The 18,872-nt window shown below is 36.7% G+C and overlaps 3 protein-coding genes across 10 annotated transcripts in view; 1 reads left to right on the top strand and 2 right to left on the bottom strand.

Moving 5' to 3' along the window:
• Positions 1 to 7,808, bottom strand: part of LOC107685361 (zinc finger CCCH domain-containing protein 14-like) — a 14,213-nt gene extending 6,405 nt beyond the window's left edge. The window contains exons 1-10 of one of the 5 annotated variants that reach the window (XM_016481920.1): positions 7,612 to 7,808; positions 4,952 to 4,994; positions 3,659 to 3,773; positions 3,229 to 3,269; positions 2,626 to 2,785; positions 2,007 to 2,307; positions 1,751 to 1,920; positions 1,535 to 1,632; positions 915 to 1,043; positions 593 to 670 (exon numbers count right to left, since the gene is read on the bottom strand). In XM_016481920.1, the coding sequence (XP_016337406.1) occupies positions 593 to 670; positions 915 to 1,043; positions 1,535 to 1,632; positions 1,751 to 1,920; positions 2,007 to 2,307; positions 2,626 to 2,785; positions 3,229 to 3,269; positions 3,659 to 3,773; positions 4,952 to 4,994; positions 7,612 to 7,647 (1,171 nt within the window). In that variant the 5' untranslated portion in view covers positions 7,648 to 7,808. Of the gene's footprint in view, positions 1 to 592; positions 671 to 914; positions 1,044 to 1,534; positions 1,633 to 1,750; positions 1,921 to 2,006; positions 2,311 to 2,625; positions 2,786 to 3,228; positions 3,270 to 3,658; positions 3,774 to 4,951; positions 4,995 to 7,434; positions 7,525 to 7,611 lie in introns of those variants that run through there. The other 4 variants (XM_016481922.1, XM_016481921.1, XM_016481919.1 and 1 more) reach the window with 4 other exon arrangements.
• A 521-nt stretch (positions 7,809 to 8,329) lies between these two features.
• On the top strand, positions 8,330 to 17,287 carry rmdn3 (regulator of microtubule dynamics 3). 2 transcript variants are annotated; one of them, XM_016481927.1, is made up of 12 exons: positions 8,330 to 8,737; positions 8,834 to 9,005; positions 11,288 to 11,428; positions 11,501 to 11,813; positions 12,505 to 12,607; positions 12,801 to 12,861; positions 12,942 to 13,017; positions 13,120 to 13,197; positions 15,457 to 15,555; positions 15,640 to 15,693; positions 16,689 to 16,769; positions 16,838 to 17,287. In XM_016481927.1, exons 1-12 carry the CDS (start codon positions 8,578 to 8,580, stop codon positions 16,916 to 16,918), a joined length of 1,419 nt encoding a protein of 472 aa, XP_016337413.1. In that variant the 5' UTR covers positions 8,330 to 8,577; the 3' UTR covers positions 16,919 to 17,287. The 2 variants fall into 2 exon arrangements, with proteins under 2 accessions (XP_016337413.1, XP_016337414.1); XM_016481928.1 differs by having other exon boundaries at positions 8,837 to 9,005.
• An 89-nt stretch (positions 17,288 to 17,376) lies between these two features.
• The window catches only part of rad51 (RAD51 recombinase), an 8,708-nt gene continuing 7,212 nt past the window's right edge, over positions 17,377 to 18,872 (bottom strand). For all 3 annotated transcript variants that reach the window (XM_016481930.1, XM_016481931.1, XM_016481929.1), the window contains exons 9-10: positions 17,934 to 18,055; positions 17,377 to 17,839 (exon numbers count right to left, since the gene is read on the bottom strand). In XM_016481930.1, the coding sequence (XP_016337416.1) occupies positions 17,716 to 17,839; positions 17,934 to 18,055 (246 nt within the window). In that variant the 3' untranslated portion in view covers positions 17,377 to 17,715. The remainder of the gene's footprint in view (positions 17,840 to 17,933; positions 18,056 to 18,872) is intronic.

Genomic DNA, 18,872 nt, shown 5'->3' on the forward strand with positions numbered 1-18,872 from the left:
GTTGCGCTTTCGTGGCGTCTGCCATTGCTAAGCAACCGTGACCTGCTCTCTCCTCGACGACTCGGAAGTTTCAACAAAGGATAAATGGATTTCCAGCACTGAAAATAGCTTGCAGTAGTTCTGCTACTAAATGTATTTAAAATGGGTATCTCTGTACAGCTGTCGTGCATCCTTGTTGAATAAAAGTATTAATTTCTTGAAAAAAATTTGTACTGACCCCAAAATTTGTACTGACCCCAATCAAATATATTCTAAACGGTCAGTTGCTTTACATGTTGATCAGAAGGTCTCTTCCTGTCTGCGTGTTTAGTCAAAAGTCTGGTTACACAAGACTCCTGAGCATCAAAAAATGTGACTGAATGACTTCCATTGTACAGCTAAGGCTGATGATACATGGGGCAACTTTTTGAGCAATGGGCAACCAGGTGAGACACAAAACCTATGTCCGATCTAAAATATCCAGATAGAAAATTGTTACCCATTCTCAACGAGAAAGAGCCCAAGCAACATTGCTCAAAAAAAGTTGACCCGTGTATCATCAGCCTAAGATAGACTTTGTTGTCAGAGGTAAAAATTAGGTCATGTCCCTCACGGTATTCACTGAGCTGCTCTCGACTGTCCTCTTCTGGAAGCTCCAACTGCAGACGAGATGCTAAAGCTATGGATTGTGCTGCAAAACACAGAAAATAAATCAATTTGTAGTTTGATTTCTTGTTCCTTCTGTCAACACAATATTTCTTTAAAGGGGTCATATGATGCTGCTAAAAAGAACTTAATTTTGTGTATTTGGTGTAATGAAATGTGTTTATGCAGTTTAAGGTTAAAAAAAACACATTATTTTCCACATACTGTACATTATTGTTTCTTCTCTAAGAAATCGCATCATATGACCCCTTTAAGCAACAGACACTCACTATTGTGCAGCGTGTCCTGGGGCGTGAGAGCATGCAGGTGCTCCTGGACCAATCGGATTGCAGCATTATTCATCTCGTCACTCGCCAAATGTGTCCGTGGCGCTACAGGAACCGTCTGCCGCTGGGGAACTAGATGTGAGAATACAGAACAAGGGTTATCATTATTAACTAAAACTACAGCTTTGGAGACCCCCGTTCTAGTACATCAAGTTACAATAATTAAAATAAATTACTAAATTAAAACAAACTAATTAAATTACTCAATTGAAATTAGAACCGTTGCCTTGGTAGCTAGCTGAAATATGAAGTTTTATGTTTATATTATATTTCAGTTAACGTTTATTTTATTTTAAGTAACAATTTTTTTTTTATAGTTTTAGTTAACTATAATAGCCCTGCATTGTAATAATTTGTTCTCTCATTTTCTTAATTAAATCAAAATGAGAGAACAAATCAGTACTTCATGGCCACAATTTACTAAATAGAAGAAACAAATTCTTTATTCAAGGCCACAATATATATTTTATCCGCATGTCATGTGTGAGGCTCTGTAAATAACTACACTGTGTTAAACCAATTGTTATTACTATTAATTATAATATTAAATGCACATGTTGAACCTGTGTATGTAGTGGTTTTATTGATGGATTTCTGAGCTTCTGAGATTGCTTTGAGGATCAGATTTTTGTTGGCTTGTTTGGCTGGTGGGAGAGAAGGTCTGCAAAACACACAAAACACCACATTAATCTGGTAGGAGTAAAAAAATCAATTATTAATAACCATATTAAAAAAAAAAAATATATATATATTTTCCATTATTTCAGAGAGGAACGTACTTGCGCTCAGGTTTCGATGGCAGAGACACTTTGCTGGCAAGACCGTAGTCCTCCTCATCTTCATCCTCCTCCTCCTCATTCAGATCATCACTCTCCTGTCCGCGTTCATGACCTCTGTGAACCCGAACTACGGAACTGGCTACAGACGCCTTTCGTTTCCGGGACAATTCCTGCCAGGAGGGTGCCATTCATTGAGGTGAAGAGCTACGGCATCATGGACTGAACTGATGCTTTCACTATATCCAAATTCACTCACCCTGCTGCTCTCCGCTGAGCTCCTGTAGCTCCGGCTGGATCCCGACCTTTCCTGACCTCTCGTGACGTCTGAGGACCTGTAAGCGTCCGCAGTTTGTCTCGAAGACTCCAGCGCTGGCCGTGGCCTGTTCGCAGTCGAGCGGCTGTATAAAGCCTGAGAGGTCAAGCTCTGCTCCAGGGAGTCGTAGCCAATGAGGTCATCGTCCAGATCAGGCTTGATGTCAATCACAGCTTCTGACGACTCCTCCATCAGCGGTTTGACAGTGGAAGTGAGTCTGGAGGGTCTTTCAGAAGAGCCTCTCCTGCTAGATAAAACAAAAACTGGTGAGCTTGTTATAATCAGTAATCATGGTTAAAGAGGTATTTCAGCCAAAAGTTGACGGGAGCCATTGATTTCCATAGTATGGACAAAAATACTACGCAAGTCAATGGCTAGTTGGCTACCAGCAACTGTTTGGTTACCAACATTCTTCAAAATTCAAAATATATTATTTTATATTCAGCAGAAGAAAGAAACTCAGACAGGTTTCAAACAACTTCAGAGATTTTCGTTTTTGGGTGAACTATCCCTTTAAGACAAATTTGCAGTGATTTGCTGATCCACTGTGGGAATTAAATACCTGGTGCTGTTCTCGTGGGCGGAGCTTGAGACACACCCCTCCAGCTTATCAGAACGTGAGCTGGAAACAGCCAGAGCACGAGGCTCCGCCCCCCTCCTGTTGTTTTCTGCTGGGATGCTGGTCTCTGAGTGCAGAACGGATGGAAGGAGAGATGTGGGCTCTGCAAAACAAATAGAAATATTGGTAAACTGACTTAACCACACTAAAAAATTTGAAAAGATGCCTTGGCAACTAACCGATCAGTTTAATACGTTTAAGCTGAGACACTAAAATTAACGGGAAATCTACAAAAACAAAAACTGAAATAAAAATGAAACATACATGAACTAATGAAAATTACTAAATGATAAAAAATGACAGAAATAAATGCGAATTCAAAATTATTTTTTAATATAATTAAATCTTAAAACTGATACACATGGAACAAACTGACACATTTTCCAGTCAATAGGTCACAATATAATTCAATGTTTAATTACTACACTGAGTTATGTTGTTATTAACTAATATTGAATGCAAAAAAAAGTTAAAGGAAAACCATGCATGATAGGATGTAAAAAGTCACGACATGACTGTAAACATGATCTCCAACATAACACATACCAACTGCAACCGATCTGAGCTTGTCCAGAACACCATGTAGCCTACAACACACACAAACAGCATTTACTTCACCGTTTTATACTTTATCAGCACAACTGCTTTCAACATTGATAATAATCAGAAATGTTTCTTGAGCAGCAAATCAGCATATTATGATGATTTCTGAAGGATCATGTAACACTGAAGACTGGAGTAATGATGCTGAAAATTCAGCTGTGCGTCACAGGAATAAATTACATTCTGAAATATATTCAAATATAAAACTGTTATTTTAAATTGTAATAATATTTCACAATATTACTGTTTTTTTTTTTTATAAATACAACTTTGGAAAGCAGAAGAGACTTCTTAAAAAAAATAAAAAAATAAATAAATAAACAATCTTACCGACCACAAACATCACAATGTAGATAGGGAGACTTTCACCTACCATACGGTGAACTTGATTGTATTGTTGCCTAGAAACAAGGACAGGTCGTCTGCCATCTGCTTTGGGTTCTTCTTATTGGCCACCATGACCATGATGTAATCCGGAAGCTCCTCGTCTGACAGAGACACACAGTAACATGTTTAATGTGATCTGAACACAGCCAGTGAACCATCATATTAATGCAGAAATCGTTTAATAGAGATCCTGTTTCCCATACAACATCAGTTAGACATGCATGAAGACGGAAGAATTTACTTCTAATTTAAATTAACCCTGAATAATAATGATTACAACTAATTTGTATAATTTATTCTTATGGTTTAAATATAATTGCTGCTTTCTTAGTTTACTCTGCATTGTTACTTTACTTAAAAGGAATAGTTCACCCCCCAAAAAAAAAAGAAAAAAGAAACTTCACCCTTCTCCCTCAGTCCATCCAAGATGTTTGTTTTTTTCAAGTTTGTTTCTTCATCAGATTTGGAGAAATTTTGCAATCCATCACTTGTTTACCAGTGGATCCTCTGCAGTGAATGGGTGCCGTCAGAATGAGAGTTGATAAAAACATCACAATAATCCACACCACTCCAGTCCATCAATCAACGTCTTGTGAAGTGAAAAGCTGTGTGTTTGTTCGAAACAAACCCATCGATAAGAAGTTAACTTCAAACATTTGCCTCTGGCTAAAATATGAGTCCTCTGTTTATAACATTGGTTACTCCAGCTTTTCAATTAACAGAAGAGCTTTTCACATGATGTACTGATGGACTGGAGTGGTGTGGATTACTGTGATGTTTTTATCAGCTGCTTGGACTCTCATTCTGACGGCACCCATTCACTGCAATTATTTGCATTGGTGAGCAACTGATGGAATGCTACATTTCTACAAATCTCTTCTGATGAACACACAAACTTATCTATATCTTGGATGGCCTGAGAGTGAATACATTTTAAGCAAAATTCCTTTAAATGTTATTTTAAGCTACTAATTTCGCATGGTAATATGTAGCTTATTTAAGCTATTGTAATTTTACATTGCACTATATCTTACTGTATACAGCTGTGCTGCAAACACTTTGCAATACAAATATAAAGCTTCTATAAAGCCAGTGCAAAGTGCAAGAGTGAGAATGTAATTGTTCATCAGCTGTAATTGTCACTTTGATCTGATTCTTTAAACAGTTCGCAGAACTTCCTGTTTTCCTGTTTTTTTTTTTCTGAAGCAAGCACACAAAAAAACTGATGAAAATGTAGTGGATTAAAAATAAATGATGCATATCTGATGTGAGCTCTTACCCACATAAGCGCCGAGCTCTTGCAACTTTCCTTTGATAGCAGTCTGAAAAATAAGAAATTACATTATTACAGAAGACTAAACAAAATTATATCTTCACTATACATTACTACTTAACAGACACTACCACATTTAACCTTTACAAAACAGTACCTATGATGGCATCAGATGACAATCACATGGCACTTTAGAACATATCATGGTACTGAAAGCTCATGTAACATAGTATTCATGGTATTCCCAACGTCCTGTTAAGAACACTATGGTACTTAGTGAAGATCACTGATATTCAAACACACAACAAACTTTTTACTATATTAAAAACAATCCAAACACATTTAATAAAACAAAAATGCACATAAAATGCAAAAAAAAAAAAAAGAGCAACAACAGACACTCGCACTTCTTCTTCTTCTTCTTGAAATTTTATTGGCGGTTGACAAACAACAAAATGGTGTATTTCCGCCACCAACTGGAATGGAGTGTGGATCAAAAAAGTGACTTACTTCCTTCCCCCTTTTTTTATATATTTTTTATTTTAAATTCTCTCCCACAAATTAGTTATTTTAAGGAACTGAAAAATAAAACTATAGCATTCATTCCTTGAGTTATTTTGTAAAATATATCTTGGTGTAAATTGCATTTTTATTTTTTCTAAATTTTGCATTAGAATCCTTCTTTCAGTCTCATATTTCTGACAGTACAATATAACATGTTCCACTGTTTCTTCTTGTCCACAAAATTCACACATTCCCGTATCATGTTTACCCATTTTAAGAAGTGTACTATTTAATCTTGTGTCCAAATCTCATCCTCGATATTACTATCTCATCTCTCCTGTTTTTCCCTGCACTTCTCATCTCTCCCACTTTCCTTTGAATTCTGTAAAACCACCGACCTTTTTTCTCCTTATCCCATTGTTTTTGCCACCTTTCCTTCAGTCTTTTCTTAATAATACTCTTGATTTCACTCTTACTTAGATTAACAATTAAGTTAATATAGTTGTTTATAACTGCTTCTTTTGCTTCTTTATCTGCGGTTTCATTTCCTTGGATACCAATATGCGCCGGCACCCATACAAATACCACTGTACTCCCCATCATTTGAATTCTATATAACGTTTGCATTATTTCTACTAAAATCTAAAACTGGTTTAAGCCAGGTTTCCTGAATGCATATGATTTCTGGTTTCTTTTTAAACCCTTTTATAAAACCTGTAAACTCTTGACCATTTGCTAACAAGCTTCTTGCACTCCATTGTACAATATTCAAGTTGTCTTATCACCTGCATCTCCCGACTTCCCATCAACTTCCAGCCTTTTATTGATATTTTCCCAAGATATGTTGTTTATACCCAAAAATGTTTCAGCTCCCTTCACAATTATTTTAAATTTTCTCTGTTTTGTGTCTGACTTGGTCCGTACAATTAATTACATAAGCAATGAACAAAATCAGCCTATCCACTGTCAGATTTGTGCTGCTTTCCACTGCTTGATCAACCTCTTGTCTCGAGATGTCCTTATCTTTGTCAGTATCATCACTTCTCCTTTGCTCTTGGACCTTCTTCACTGCCTCTGCATAACTTATGTTGTTTACCACTTTCACTTGTTCAATTTCCACAGCTCTCTTCCTTATATTACATCCACTGTATGTTGCCCTATGTTGCCCCCCGCAATTACAGCACTTGTCTTGCACATTCTCTTCACAGTTTTAAATTCTATGATCACCTCCACACTTAGGGCATCTTTGTTTTCCCTTGCACACTGCTGCTATATGTCCATATCTCTGACATCTATAACAGCGGAGTGGGGGAGGAATATATGGCCTCACTGCATAGCTCATATATCCAATTTTGACTCTTTCTGGAAGCACTGAATCCTGAAACTCCAAAAGAACTGATAAACTATCAACACTTTCCCCATTCATTGTTTTTTTTTTACCTTTTTATTGTACTCACTTCACCTCCAGAAATACTTTGTTTGAGCCTTTCTAGATCTTCTTCGATTGGAATGCCTGTTATCACTCCCCGTTTCATTCGTCTCTCACCCAACATCTTCCTTTCATTCACTTTTTTCTTGCAAACATTATCAATTTTTAGTGCTTTGTTTTTTTGTTCTTCTGTTTTACATATTACTAACAGGCTTCCATCTCTCAAAATCTTAGCCGTATCCACTTCTCCTAACTTTTTCTTCAACTCTCTAGACAATGCTATTGGACTTAGATTAACCTGTTCATCTTCCTTTCTGAATTTAAGAATTACTTTATATTCCTCTCTTACGATCTTTTTACGTACAACCCTATTATCTTCATCTGAGCTGTTTCCTTCTAATCCCCTTTTACTGGTTTGGCTATCTACCCAACTCCCTTCATTTCGCCCACTCTTTCTTTTTTCTTGTCCTTTCCTACTACTTATTAAATTCCAGTCATCTGACTCCATTTCATCTTCATCGATTACCCCAGAAATCATCTTAATCCAGTCATAAACCAGTTTATGTCAACCGCCGTAGACTCCAAACACGAAGTCCTCCTAAACGTGCTCAAGCGAGAGACATTTCGACCGGTAGCGACACTCGCACTTAACAGGAAACATTCATTAAAACACAGCTGTAGGTTAGCGAGCACGCTAAACACTGCCGAAGGCTGCGAATTGTAAACGGCTTACCCTTATTTTCTTGCTGATCTCAGTCCCGATCTCCATATTTGTTTGGTTTGTTGTTTCCCCTCGGATTCAAGATATTATTTAAACGAAGAGGACATTGAGAAAATAAGACAGAAGGACAGTTTGCTGTTGCTAGGCCTCGCGTGCCGCCTCTCTATTCATACTGCGCATGCGCAGCCAGTTGCGCACGACAGACTAGATCGGGCGCAGACAGGAAGCTGAGCACGACAGTATTAATAAAAACTAAATATAAGTGCCCGAGATGTACAAGTTTTTTTTTTTTTATGTCTTTTTAAATACCATTCTTTTAAATTGCTCACTTTTGATATAAATAAAACGAAATAAATGTGTTTTTAATAATAATATTTATTATTTTATTTTTCTATGTACTTAATGATTAGACCAATTGAGTCATTAACTAAATCTTTCCTATAGAAAATGGTATAAAACGTGTTTATTTATTTTTTTAATCAACATGGATACAAATATAGGAACATGGCACATGTTTTAAACTATTTTTAAATATGTCGCCATCTTGGACAACTTATTTGTCAGTGACAGTTAATATAAATTATTTTTGAAGTCTACCTATTTTTTTTTTTTGCATTTTTTTTACTGTGTATTTTAATTTTGTGCATTTTTTAAAAATTATTATTAAATAATATATTGCTTTGTCTAATTTAAATGTTATTTGCGCCACTCCTCCAGTCCGCCAGGGTGCGCTAATGCACACGCACACACACACAGACACACGCGCTCTCACACACACAAACACTCATGACATCAGCTGTCAAACGGCGTGAGTTTGAAGAGATTCAGATATTCAGTCTTTACATAAATGATCGAGAGTGAGAGGATGAGCCGGAGCTGTGTTTACATCTCTAAATCATAAGAAGAAAGAGGAATAACGTGACGGCGAGTTAGATCCGCTCGAGAGAAACGCAGATGTACTGATAGCGGAGGTAAACGATGAGCTGGCTCGGCAGGAACGCAGTGATCGGTCTCGGTGTCGGTGTGACGATCAGCACCGGCCTGATCGCATTATTGATAATTAAAGAAGCTCTCAGGAGGAGAAACCGCCGTCGCCTGCTGCTGCACAACACGAGCTCCGCGTTACAGAACGAAACCGGTATGAACCAAAATGACCAAAACACACCACAGCCTACATTATCTGTTTCACGTGTGTATGACTCTGATGTGTGTGTGTGTGTGTGTGTGTGTTCAGTAGACGCCGGGGCTCTTTCCGCTGCGGTGAGCGGTTTGTCTCCTGAGCAGCAGGTGGAGCTGAGGAAGACTCTGGATGAGGTGATGAAGAGCGTGTCCAGTCTGAGGAATGAGATCGCAGAGCTGCAGGAGGGTCTGAGGGACATCAGCACCACCATCGCTGAAGATGTCAAGTGGGTCAACTCTTTCTTCTCATCTGATTCTTACGGTGACCGGATAGGAATATGCTGCTCGGTTTTTTAATATTAACTCGTGGGAACGTCGTAGTGGCCACGCGATATGTAAACAAACCTGCGTGTCCATAGCAACCTGGAGTTATCAGAAATAGGAATGATTAAAACATTAACATTTTTGAATTAAGAATGAGAAGGCACATTGTGGCATTAAGACATGGCCATATTATTATATTATATTGTTATATTTTATTATGCACAATCTATAGACAACATTTGATTGACGTTTGAATGATGTTATTGTCTGTATATGTTAAAAGAATATGTAACAACATAATATAGACCTGCAAGAAAACATTTTGTGCATCCCATCCCACATACTATTAAATAAATCTATTCACTTCATCTCTTATTTTTATTTAATATTTGTATACATTATTATTAGTTATATTCAAAGCTGGGTAATAACTGATTACATGTAGGCTGATCTGGATTGCGTAATCAGATTCCCAAATGAAGTACTTGTAATTAGATTAAATTACATTTTAAAATACTTGTAATCAGACTACAGTTACTTTTTAATGGGTTACATGTTATTTACACAATAGCAATACATTTTTCATAATTTATTGATTCTCCCCAATTCCTCTTTTTCATCTGTTAAATCTTCCTTTCTCAAAAAAACCTACCGCTTTTATACACTCAGAAAGTCGTACAGTTTTGTGGACATTCACACAAAGATCAGTCATTAGTCAGGTGGCTACAAGGCATTTGACCACTTGGATTTACAAAAATGTGATAAACAAGTTAGGTCAAAAGTAATTTAAAAGTAATCTAAAAGCAGTCCGATTATATTACTTAAAATGTGTAATATAATGGATTACGTTACTAGCTACAATTTTTGTCATGTAATTTGGAATCAGTAACAGATTACAATGTGTAAGTAATCTACCCAGCTCTGATTATATTCATTATTAGCCTATATATTTAGTTTTTTTCTCTTTACCTAAAGTAAACAACACTAATTACATCTTTATGATTATACTTAATATTATAGCCTATTAATGACTAGCCAAACTAAAATTAAATGTTATAGCTTAATATAAATTTTAAATTCTCAAAAGAGTCAAAGCTTTATTGGCATGATTAAGCATTTACCGTATTTACAAAACATATATGGAAATGTAATTATTAAAATACATAATATATATGGTTAATTGAGTAACGAGATACATAAAATGAAGGGGAAAATAAACATGTACAAAAATCTTTATATTGTGCAGAATTTAATGTAATATAGGTGTAATAAAATACAATATAATTATAATAAAGCCAATAAAGTCTTCAATAATGTCATTCTTAATTCAAAATAAAATGTTAATTTATTAATAATCCCCATTTTCGATAAAGTTGTTGTTTTGGACATGCAGGTTTATTTACACATTGAAAATGTTAACATAGGATCTCAAGGCCAAAAATTAAGTGAACCGAACATCACCGTATATTATCTCTCTTCTCTCACCCAGACCTCACCTGGGCATCTCTGTCACCTCAGTCTCTCTTCTGTCTCATCTGAGTTGTCTTCATCTCATCTGCCTCTGTTGTAGGGCTGCACGATAAATCGAAATGGAATCGAGATCGCGATTCGACAGAAGCTGCGATTGTCATGCGTATCTTTCAGTGAAGCACGGTTCTGTGATCAGCAGTAAATCTCCATCCAAAGGCCAGAGGGCTCTCTCGCGCTGAAACTCCAAATACGCCTCGCAGAAGAAACCCAGAAAATGCCTATAAACAGATTCAACTGCTTTCACTGATTCAACGTGACTAATAAACACACGACTACGGCAATATACCGTCTATCTGAGTTCTTATTATTATAATTTTCATTAAAATAAAGTATATTTATAATGCAATGCCTTTATCACTGCTTAAATACTATGAAATATGTTGCGTACCTTATTCTGTGTAAGAAGCCACATCATCTCACAGAAGGATTTATTTCAAACACTCGACTGACGTTATGAAGTGAGTTTGGAGTAAAAATATGTTATTAAATGTGGTATTTTCACATGCTTTCAGATGGAGCAGCATTTACTTCACAGAGTCGTAGTTCACTGAGAAGCTATTCGAACAGCTGTCATTATCGCGAACGATTTCTTCGATTTCAGAATCGTGCAATAAAATCGTCTGCGATTTTTTTTTGCGTAACTTGACAGTGAACTACGGCTCTGTGTAGTAAATTCTGCTCCATCTGAAAGCCTCTGTTGTCTCTCTCCTTCCAGGAAGACTGTGGAGGAGAGTCAGAGATCGCGGCGGCGGCGCACGCTCATGCCGAGGGAACGCTCTGAATCCATGAACTCCAGCTCCATTTACTTCACCGCCAGCACCGGGGTCTCCAGTCTCTGTGACGACAGCGAGGTCGGGTAAGTCTTGTGTGCCAGGATGCCGTGTAGCTCTGGAGGCTGTGTTCGTTTCAGCAGTTGAGCTCTTCACAGGTACTCCACGGCCTATTCCAACGCCGAGTCCGACTACACGGACAGAGAGACGGATCGCGAGATGGATAAAGATGGTGAGGATGATGGGAGGGACTCTGAGGAGGAGAGCTGCGCCACGGTGCTCACTCTGAGACAGGACGATTCACAGGCCGAGGAAGAGGACGATGAAGATGCCGGGCTGATGGTGGACTGTTTAATGGACATTCCCAGCCCTGAACTCGCCCTCCTGCTCGCCCAGTGTGATCTGCTTCATGCAGGGGATTCTGGGAAAAAAGCAGAGGGCTTCCAGCTGCTGATGGAGAACAGACCGCTGGTGAGATATTTAAAGATAACTGAAGAGATATATGAAAAAATGTTTTCAAATTGCACATTTTTGGATAATATTCAGTGTAAAAGCATTACTGTAACATGATTCTGTTCATCAAACATATTAAGAAGCACAACTGTTTTCAACATTGATAATAAAAAGAAATGCTTCTCGAGCAGCAAATCAGCATATTAGAATGATTTCTGAAGGATCATGTGACACTGAAGACTGGAGTAATGATGCTGAAAATTCAGCTGTGCATCACAGGAATGACATTTTAAAATATGCTCAAATAGAAAACTCATTTTAAATTGAAATAAGATTTCACTATATTACTCTTTTTACTGTATTTTTAATCAAATAAATGCATCCTTCCTTGGTGAGACTTTTTAAAAATATTTAAAAATCTTATCAGCCCCAAACTTTTGAATCATTGTGTATATTTTATAATACTTAAACATGAAGTATTTAGTTAATAATTTGATATAATTTATATAATTTGTATTTTTATTTAGTATTTAATTTATAAATGTAAAATTCAAAACATTCAAATTCAAAATATTTTACAATGTAAATAAGAGTGAAATTTTCGAAGCACCTGACATGCATTTTACAAGACCACAGATACAGAATTCAAAGTAAAGGTAAATTATATTAACTGTAATAAAATAGCGTTTCTTTGTGTATGTGTGGTCAGTATGCTGATAACGTGGAGTTTATGTGGCGACTGGCTCGTGCCTACAGCGACATGTGTGAGACGGCGGACAACAGAGAAGAAAAGAGAAACTACGCTGAGCAAGGTGAGGAAATATCACATGAGTGCCCTACAAAGTGGAGCACACTTCCTAACATCATGCTTTGAGAAAAACACTGCAAAGGCTAGGAAACATCCCCTGCTAAGTGTTGAGGGAGCATTACACACTCCATAAGGACTTGAAACGCAGCTTATAATGTACTGTACCTACACTGACCTTTGACCTTTTGACACTGAAGGTCATTATGAGGCAGAGGCAGCGCTGACGAGGAATGAACTGAGCGCTGATTGTCACAAGTGGTATGAAAACACCACACACATATTCATCTTTACTGTATGAGATGAGTTTTAATGTCTGTAGTTTATGTCTGCACTCTCAGGTTTGCCATCCTCGCGCGCGTGTCTTCACAGTACGAGAGCATTCACGGAAAACTGAAAAGCGGGCGCGTACTGAAGGTGCGCCTGTGAGGCTTTATGTCAGTATTGCAGATGAACATGAGGGTCTTCTTAAGCGAGTAGTGTGTTTAATGACTGTGTTTGTTTTGGATGTTCTGACAGGAGCATTTAGACCGAGCTTTGGCTCTACGTGATGATGATCCAATCTGTTTCTATCTGCTCGGCCGCTGGTGTTTAGAGGTCAGATCTGGCTGCTAAAACAAAGCCAACAGTATCTGTAATAATTCATAGTGCTTGCTAATCCTCCCTGGACAAAACGTCAGTAGGATTTTAGATTATTGCAGAAAATAAGCAAAAGTGGTTACTAGCAAAAGTGTTTTGTTCATCAAGATAATCTTCACAACTGAACACCACTTTTATGAATTTTGAAGCTCAAATCAAGTCAACAGAATTTGATCTGTAAAGGGCTTGTCACAGTACACATTGTTTTAACCCTCTGATGCTCTTCGGCTATTTTTGACCAACAAAAATTTTGTTTGTTTTTTAGAATTGTTTACTTCATCGGAATGGTACGAAACTTTGTACTGGTTTTGGCATTTGCTATGTGAACACAAAAAAAAATCATGGACAAAATTCAAAACGGTTAAATGGCCCTGAAAAAAATTTGTCCAAAAGTGACTGCATTGGAAATTAATGGGAAACAATTTCCTAGTGGAAACGTTTGGTACTGCGCCTAAACAAAATCTTACTGAAAGCAAATTTTCTGAGATAAATCTCAGACTTGTTTAGATTTATTGCTTTGATTTTCTCTCAGTTTTAGAGTAAAACGTGTTTCAGAAAATATGTATTTCATATAAAATTTGAAAGTTTAAACTTCTATAACTTTTTTCACTTTTTAAACTTTTTTTCACTTAAAGGGTTAGTTCACCCAAAAATGAAAATTAGCCCATAAATTACTCACCCTCAAGTCATCCTAGGTGACTTTCTTCTTTCAGACGAATCCAGTCGGAGTTATATTAAAAATTGTCTTTGATCTTTCAAGCTGTTTAATGCTACTCAGCGGGTGTTGCATGCCTCAGTCCAAAACAAGTTAAATAAAAAGCGCCCATCCATAAAAAAAAGTGTCTCACACGGCTCCGGGGGCGAACAAAGGCCTTCTGTAGCGAATCGATGCATTTTTGTAAGAAAAATATCCATATTCAAAACGTAATACTCACTTTAATGTAGCTTGCGCCAACAGTTGTACACGGAAGCAGCTCCGGGTGGATGACGTATGAGGTCAGCTTCGCACATGCACCGCTCAGAAGTGACGAACGCGGAAGCACAGCGGAGAGATCAAAACAAAACAACGGTCACTTATTAGAAGTACAAAACGAGGATTTGTAAAGAAGAATGTCGGAGGATTTCGATATAAGCCAAGAGGAGACTGGTTTTCCTTTGCTAAAGTAAGGAAACTTTGCTTCCTTTGCTCCTGTTAACAAACGTTGTTTTTCACGCGACTCACTGGCGCATGCGCAACGCTGAACTCATACGTCATCCGCCCGGAACTGCTTCCAGTGTACAACAGTGAGCGCAAGCTAGGCTGAGTGCAACGATAGAGCTTGAAAGATCAAAGACAATTTTTAATATAACTCCAACTGGATTCGTCTGAAAGAAGAAAGTCATATACACCTAGGATGACTTGAGGGTAAGTAATTTATGGGCTAATTTTCATTTTTGGGTGAACTAACCCTTTAAACAATAATCTACCCAGTGCCTTCTTTAAAAATAGATCAAACTCAAAATTTACAACAGTTTAACTTGGAAATGTAATTTTAAATATAATTTAGTACTATAAAATCCCATAAAAATACAAAATATGAAATAAAAAACATTATTTAACTAAAATATAGTACATTCATTTAACTGAAGTAAAAAAAATTCTGTCATTATTGCCCGGGAAATGAGAAGCACCAGAGGGTTAAAGCAGCTTTACAGAAAATCATAATGTTCATGTTTATAATATCTTAATATATCCATGCCTTATAGTCACCTTTAGCAGATTAAAGCTAGGCAAATAATATAGATCACATTTTGTGGCAACATAAACAATCACAGAGCCTATGATGAGTTTTGCAGATGAGTTTACCTGTTCGGTGTGATGATGTTTAAAGGGGTCATATGATGCGATTTCAAGTTTTCCTTTCTCTTTGGAGTGTTACAAGCTGATTGTGCATAGATACAACAACCTCTTTAATCCCATTTAGACAGTTGTTAGCAACTGCCTTTTTTAAGACAAGTATAAAAACAAATCACAAGTGAGTATTACTAATGTATTTTATAAAACAGGAAAATATCTTGAGCTTTTGTTAACCACAGAAAAAAAAAACATTTTAAAAACAAACTGATTCTGGGATCTAACGTAAAAAACAGAATCTAAAGTAAAAAAAAGTTAATCGCTGATGTTAACAAATGACCCATAATATCTGTGAGATGCGCATGTTTGTGTGTGTGTTGTAGGTGAGCTCTCTGGGTTGGTTGGAGAGGAAAACTGCTGCCACGCTTTATGAAACTCCTCCCACATCCTCACTGAATGAAGCTCTGGAGAACTTCCTCAAGGTAAAGGCGAGTCTTATGTACAGCTTCAACAACTGAGAAGATTCATTAAACTCATGCTGATGTTTCTGATTGTCTGATCTCTAGGCAGAGGAGTTAAATCCAGGCTTCTCCAAAACAGTTCGCCTTTGTATCGCCAAGGTAAATGTATTGTCTATAATGGGTTTATTCTTCAAGATGTGTCATTCTGTTAAGGCAAGACAGGTACTACAAGTGAAGAGAGTAATTTTAATTTTTAAACTAATAGATATCACCATTTCCTGTTGATTAAAAACAGTACATTAAGAAAATAATTTAATAGTACATGTTTTTCAGAACGTTGGTTTTTTTAAATATGTAAATAATGCATTATCTAATTTAATACACATTTCCAGAATAGAAATCTAAACATTGGAGAAAGTCAGGTTTAAAATTATTGTTTCATTTTGTTGACATATTGAGGGGGTTTTGGATATGTATTTTATCACTCCATAAATCAGAAAAATGCGGTCAACACCCAGAAAAAATACACTTTAACAATGTTTTTAGGAGTCAAATGTTATTAAAATAAGGCAAATGATATATAAACAAACATAGATTGGAATATGGATATGTATTTTTATCACTCCATAAATCAGAAAAATGCTGTCAACTCAGAAAAAATACACTTTAACAATGTTTTTAGGAGTCAAATGTCATTAAAATAAGGCAAATGATATATAAACAAACATAGATTGGAATAAAACACATGTATGTAGGTGCTATTTAAGTGGAGATTTCTGACTCGTTTTGAAGAAACAACTAAGTTTTTAAATTTTTTTTTTAACCTTGAAATATCAGTTTCAGGATGATGGCACACTTTACTTTTAGTGAAAGGAACTGCTTGTTTCCCAAACGTCTGTACTGGAAAAGTTTGGTGCGCGGAAAGGGCGAATTGCTTTATGGCAGCAACAAATGCACGTGTAGAGCTGTAATATTTACTACAGCGAATTCTTCTCACTTAACTGTAGGGGGCTCCAAAGTCACAAAAATACACAAAACAATGGTTTTGCCTGCAGTATGTTGCCTTGAGGAACTGTTTACACAAAAATAATTATTCTGATCCTTTTAAAACTTCTTATTGGAAAACAATGCATTGTATATCCCTTTGTTTACAGTGTCATAAGGAGCTAGGAAACATGTCAGAGGCCAGAAATTGGGTCCAATTAGCTCTGAGCACACCAGCCGGAGCAAATGAGGTAAACATGCTCTTCATAGTTTATTGCTGATTTGAAGTTTTGTGTTTCATATTGTTTTGTTTCTTCAGGATTCTGACAGCGCAGCTTTACAAGAGGAGCTGAAGGCTTTGATTGACAGTACAATTGACCAATCGAAGCAGTATGAATAATTAGGGTGGGGTCTAATGCTAACTGTCATCTAATCTTTTTACATTTTACCTGGTATGTGCTCTATTTATTTAATGTTGTTTGCAGATGTGCATTGTTAAAACATATTTTCAGTAACCTCAAAAAAAAAAAAAAAAATCGAAATATATATTAAAATAGTTTACTATTGTTCACATATCTCCTTCACAAAACACTGCATTTCATTCCTTACAAAAGATGAAGGTAACTTGACTAATGATTAAAAATCATTCCTAATTTTTTATATTTAAACATGCTGTGAAATTAAGTATTTAATTGTTTAATCAATTACAAAATGACTGATGTTTGATTTTGTTGACATGATGTGAATTCCTGAAATATGACAATAAAACGGCACAATTATCTCGGATTTTGCTGTTTTTCAATGGTTTTAACAGATGGTATCATACCAAAAATGCACTTTAATTAATTTAACAGATAAAACACTTTAATTCCGAGTAGTTTATGTACAAGAAAAAGGTTCAGTCCAGACAAAACAAACAAATATAACATAAGATAGATATATATAAATAACAAATAGTATAGAGGCGGCTGACATTACAGTAAAGAGCAAATAATTACACCAGCTCAAATCATTCAGATCCATCAATCTGCATATATGTAATTAAACCATGAATTTCACTCTGAAGGATTCATTCACTTTCGATTCATTCCAGATTAAACAATGTGTCCACATTTACACATTTCAATCATTTTACAGGAGTCTTTTCTCTGGCAGATGGTCTCATATCACGCACTCAGGTTCTCTGGTTGGATCATTTCAGTCTTTAGCGTCACCCACTCCATCAGCATTAATGGCAAACATTGCCTCCGCCTCAGGCAAACATGGAGAGTCATAGATCTTGCAAATCCGCGTCTCTCCTCGACCCTTTCGCAGGTATAATCTACAAGAGAGACAGAGAATTGAGATATTATTAATCTATAGAGTATGAGAGTATCAGACAGCAACCATGATCATCATCCAATGAGAAGTTTTACCGAGTAGTCGAGGCGTGTGCTAGAATATTTCCTCCAATCGGCTTCTTGGGATCTGCTGAAAACATGGCCGCTCCATCCACCTGCGCTACCACCTGGTTAGTGATGACGACGGCCACACCAAACTACAAACCAGATTTAAAGAACGCAACATATTTAGAAAATATTTCCATGAGCTCACATCATATACAGGTGTATCTCAAAAAAATCGTGAAAAAGCTGTTTTTTTTTTTTTGTAACATTTCAAAAAGTGAAACTTTCATATTTTCTAGATTCATTACATGTAAAGTAAAACATTTCAAAAAATTTAGAGCTTACAGCTCATGAAAGTCAAAAATCCAGTATCTCAAAATATTAGAATATTTCCTAAGATCAATCCAAAAAAGAAAGAAAAAGATTTGCAAAACAGAAAAGCTCAAGTTCTTTAAAGTATGTTCATTTATGCACTTAATACTTGTTCGGGGCTCCTTAAGCACAAATTCCAGCATCAGTGAGGTGTGGCATGGAAGCGATCAGCCTGTGGCACTGCTGAGGCACTATTGAAGCACAGGTTTCTTTAATAGCAGCTTTCAGCTCATCTGTATTGTTGGATTGACTGTCCAAATCAAGCACAGTAATATCTTGGTCAGCAAACCACTTGGAAGTGGTTTTGGCACTGCGGGCAAAGGAAATCAGCATCTCCATAAAGCTTGTCAGCAGATGGAAGCATAAAGTGCTCCAAAATCTCCTGGTAGATGGCTGCATTGACTTTGGACTTGATCAAACACAATAGACCAACACCAGCAGATGTCACGGCACCCCAAATCATCACTGACTTAAGAAACTTCACATTGGACTTCAAGCAGCTTGGATTCTGTGCCTCTCCAGTCTTCCTCCAGACTCCAGACCTTGATTTCTAAATTAAATGCAAAATTTACTTTCATCTGAAAAGAGGACTTTGGA

The sequence above is a fragment of the Sinocyclocheilus anshuiensis genome, unplaced genomic scaffold, assembly GCF_001515605.1.
Source record: "Sinocyclocheilus anshuiensis isolate Anshui unplaced genomic scaffold, SAMN03320099.WGS_v1.1 scaffold769, whole genome shotgun sequence".
NCBI classification, from domain to species: domain Eukaryota; kingdom Metazoa; phylum Chordata; class Actinopteri; order Cypriniformes; family Cyprinidae; genus Sinocyclocheilus; species Sinocyclocheilus anshuiensis.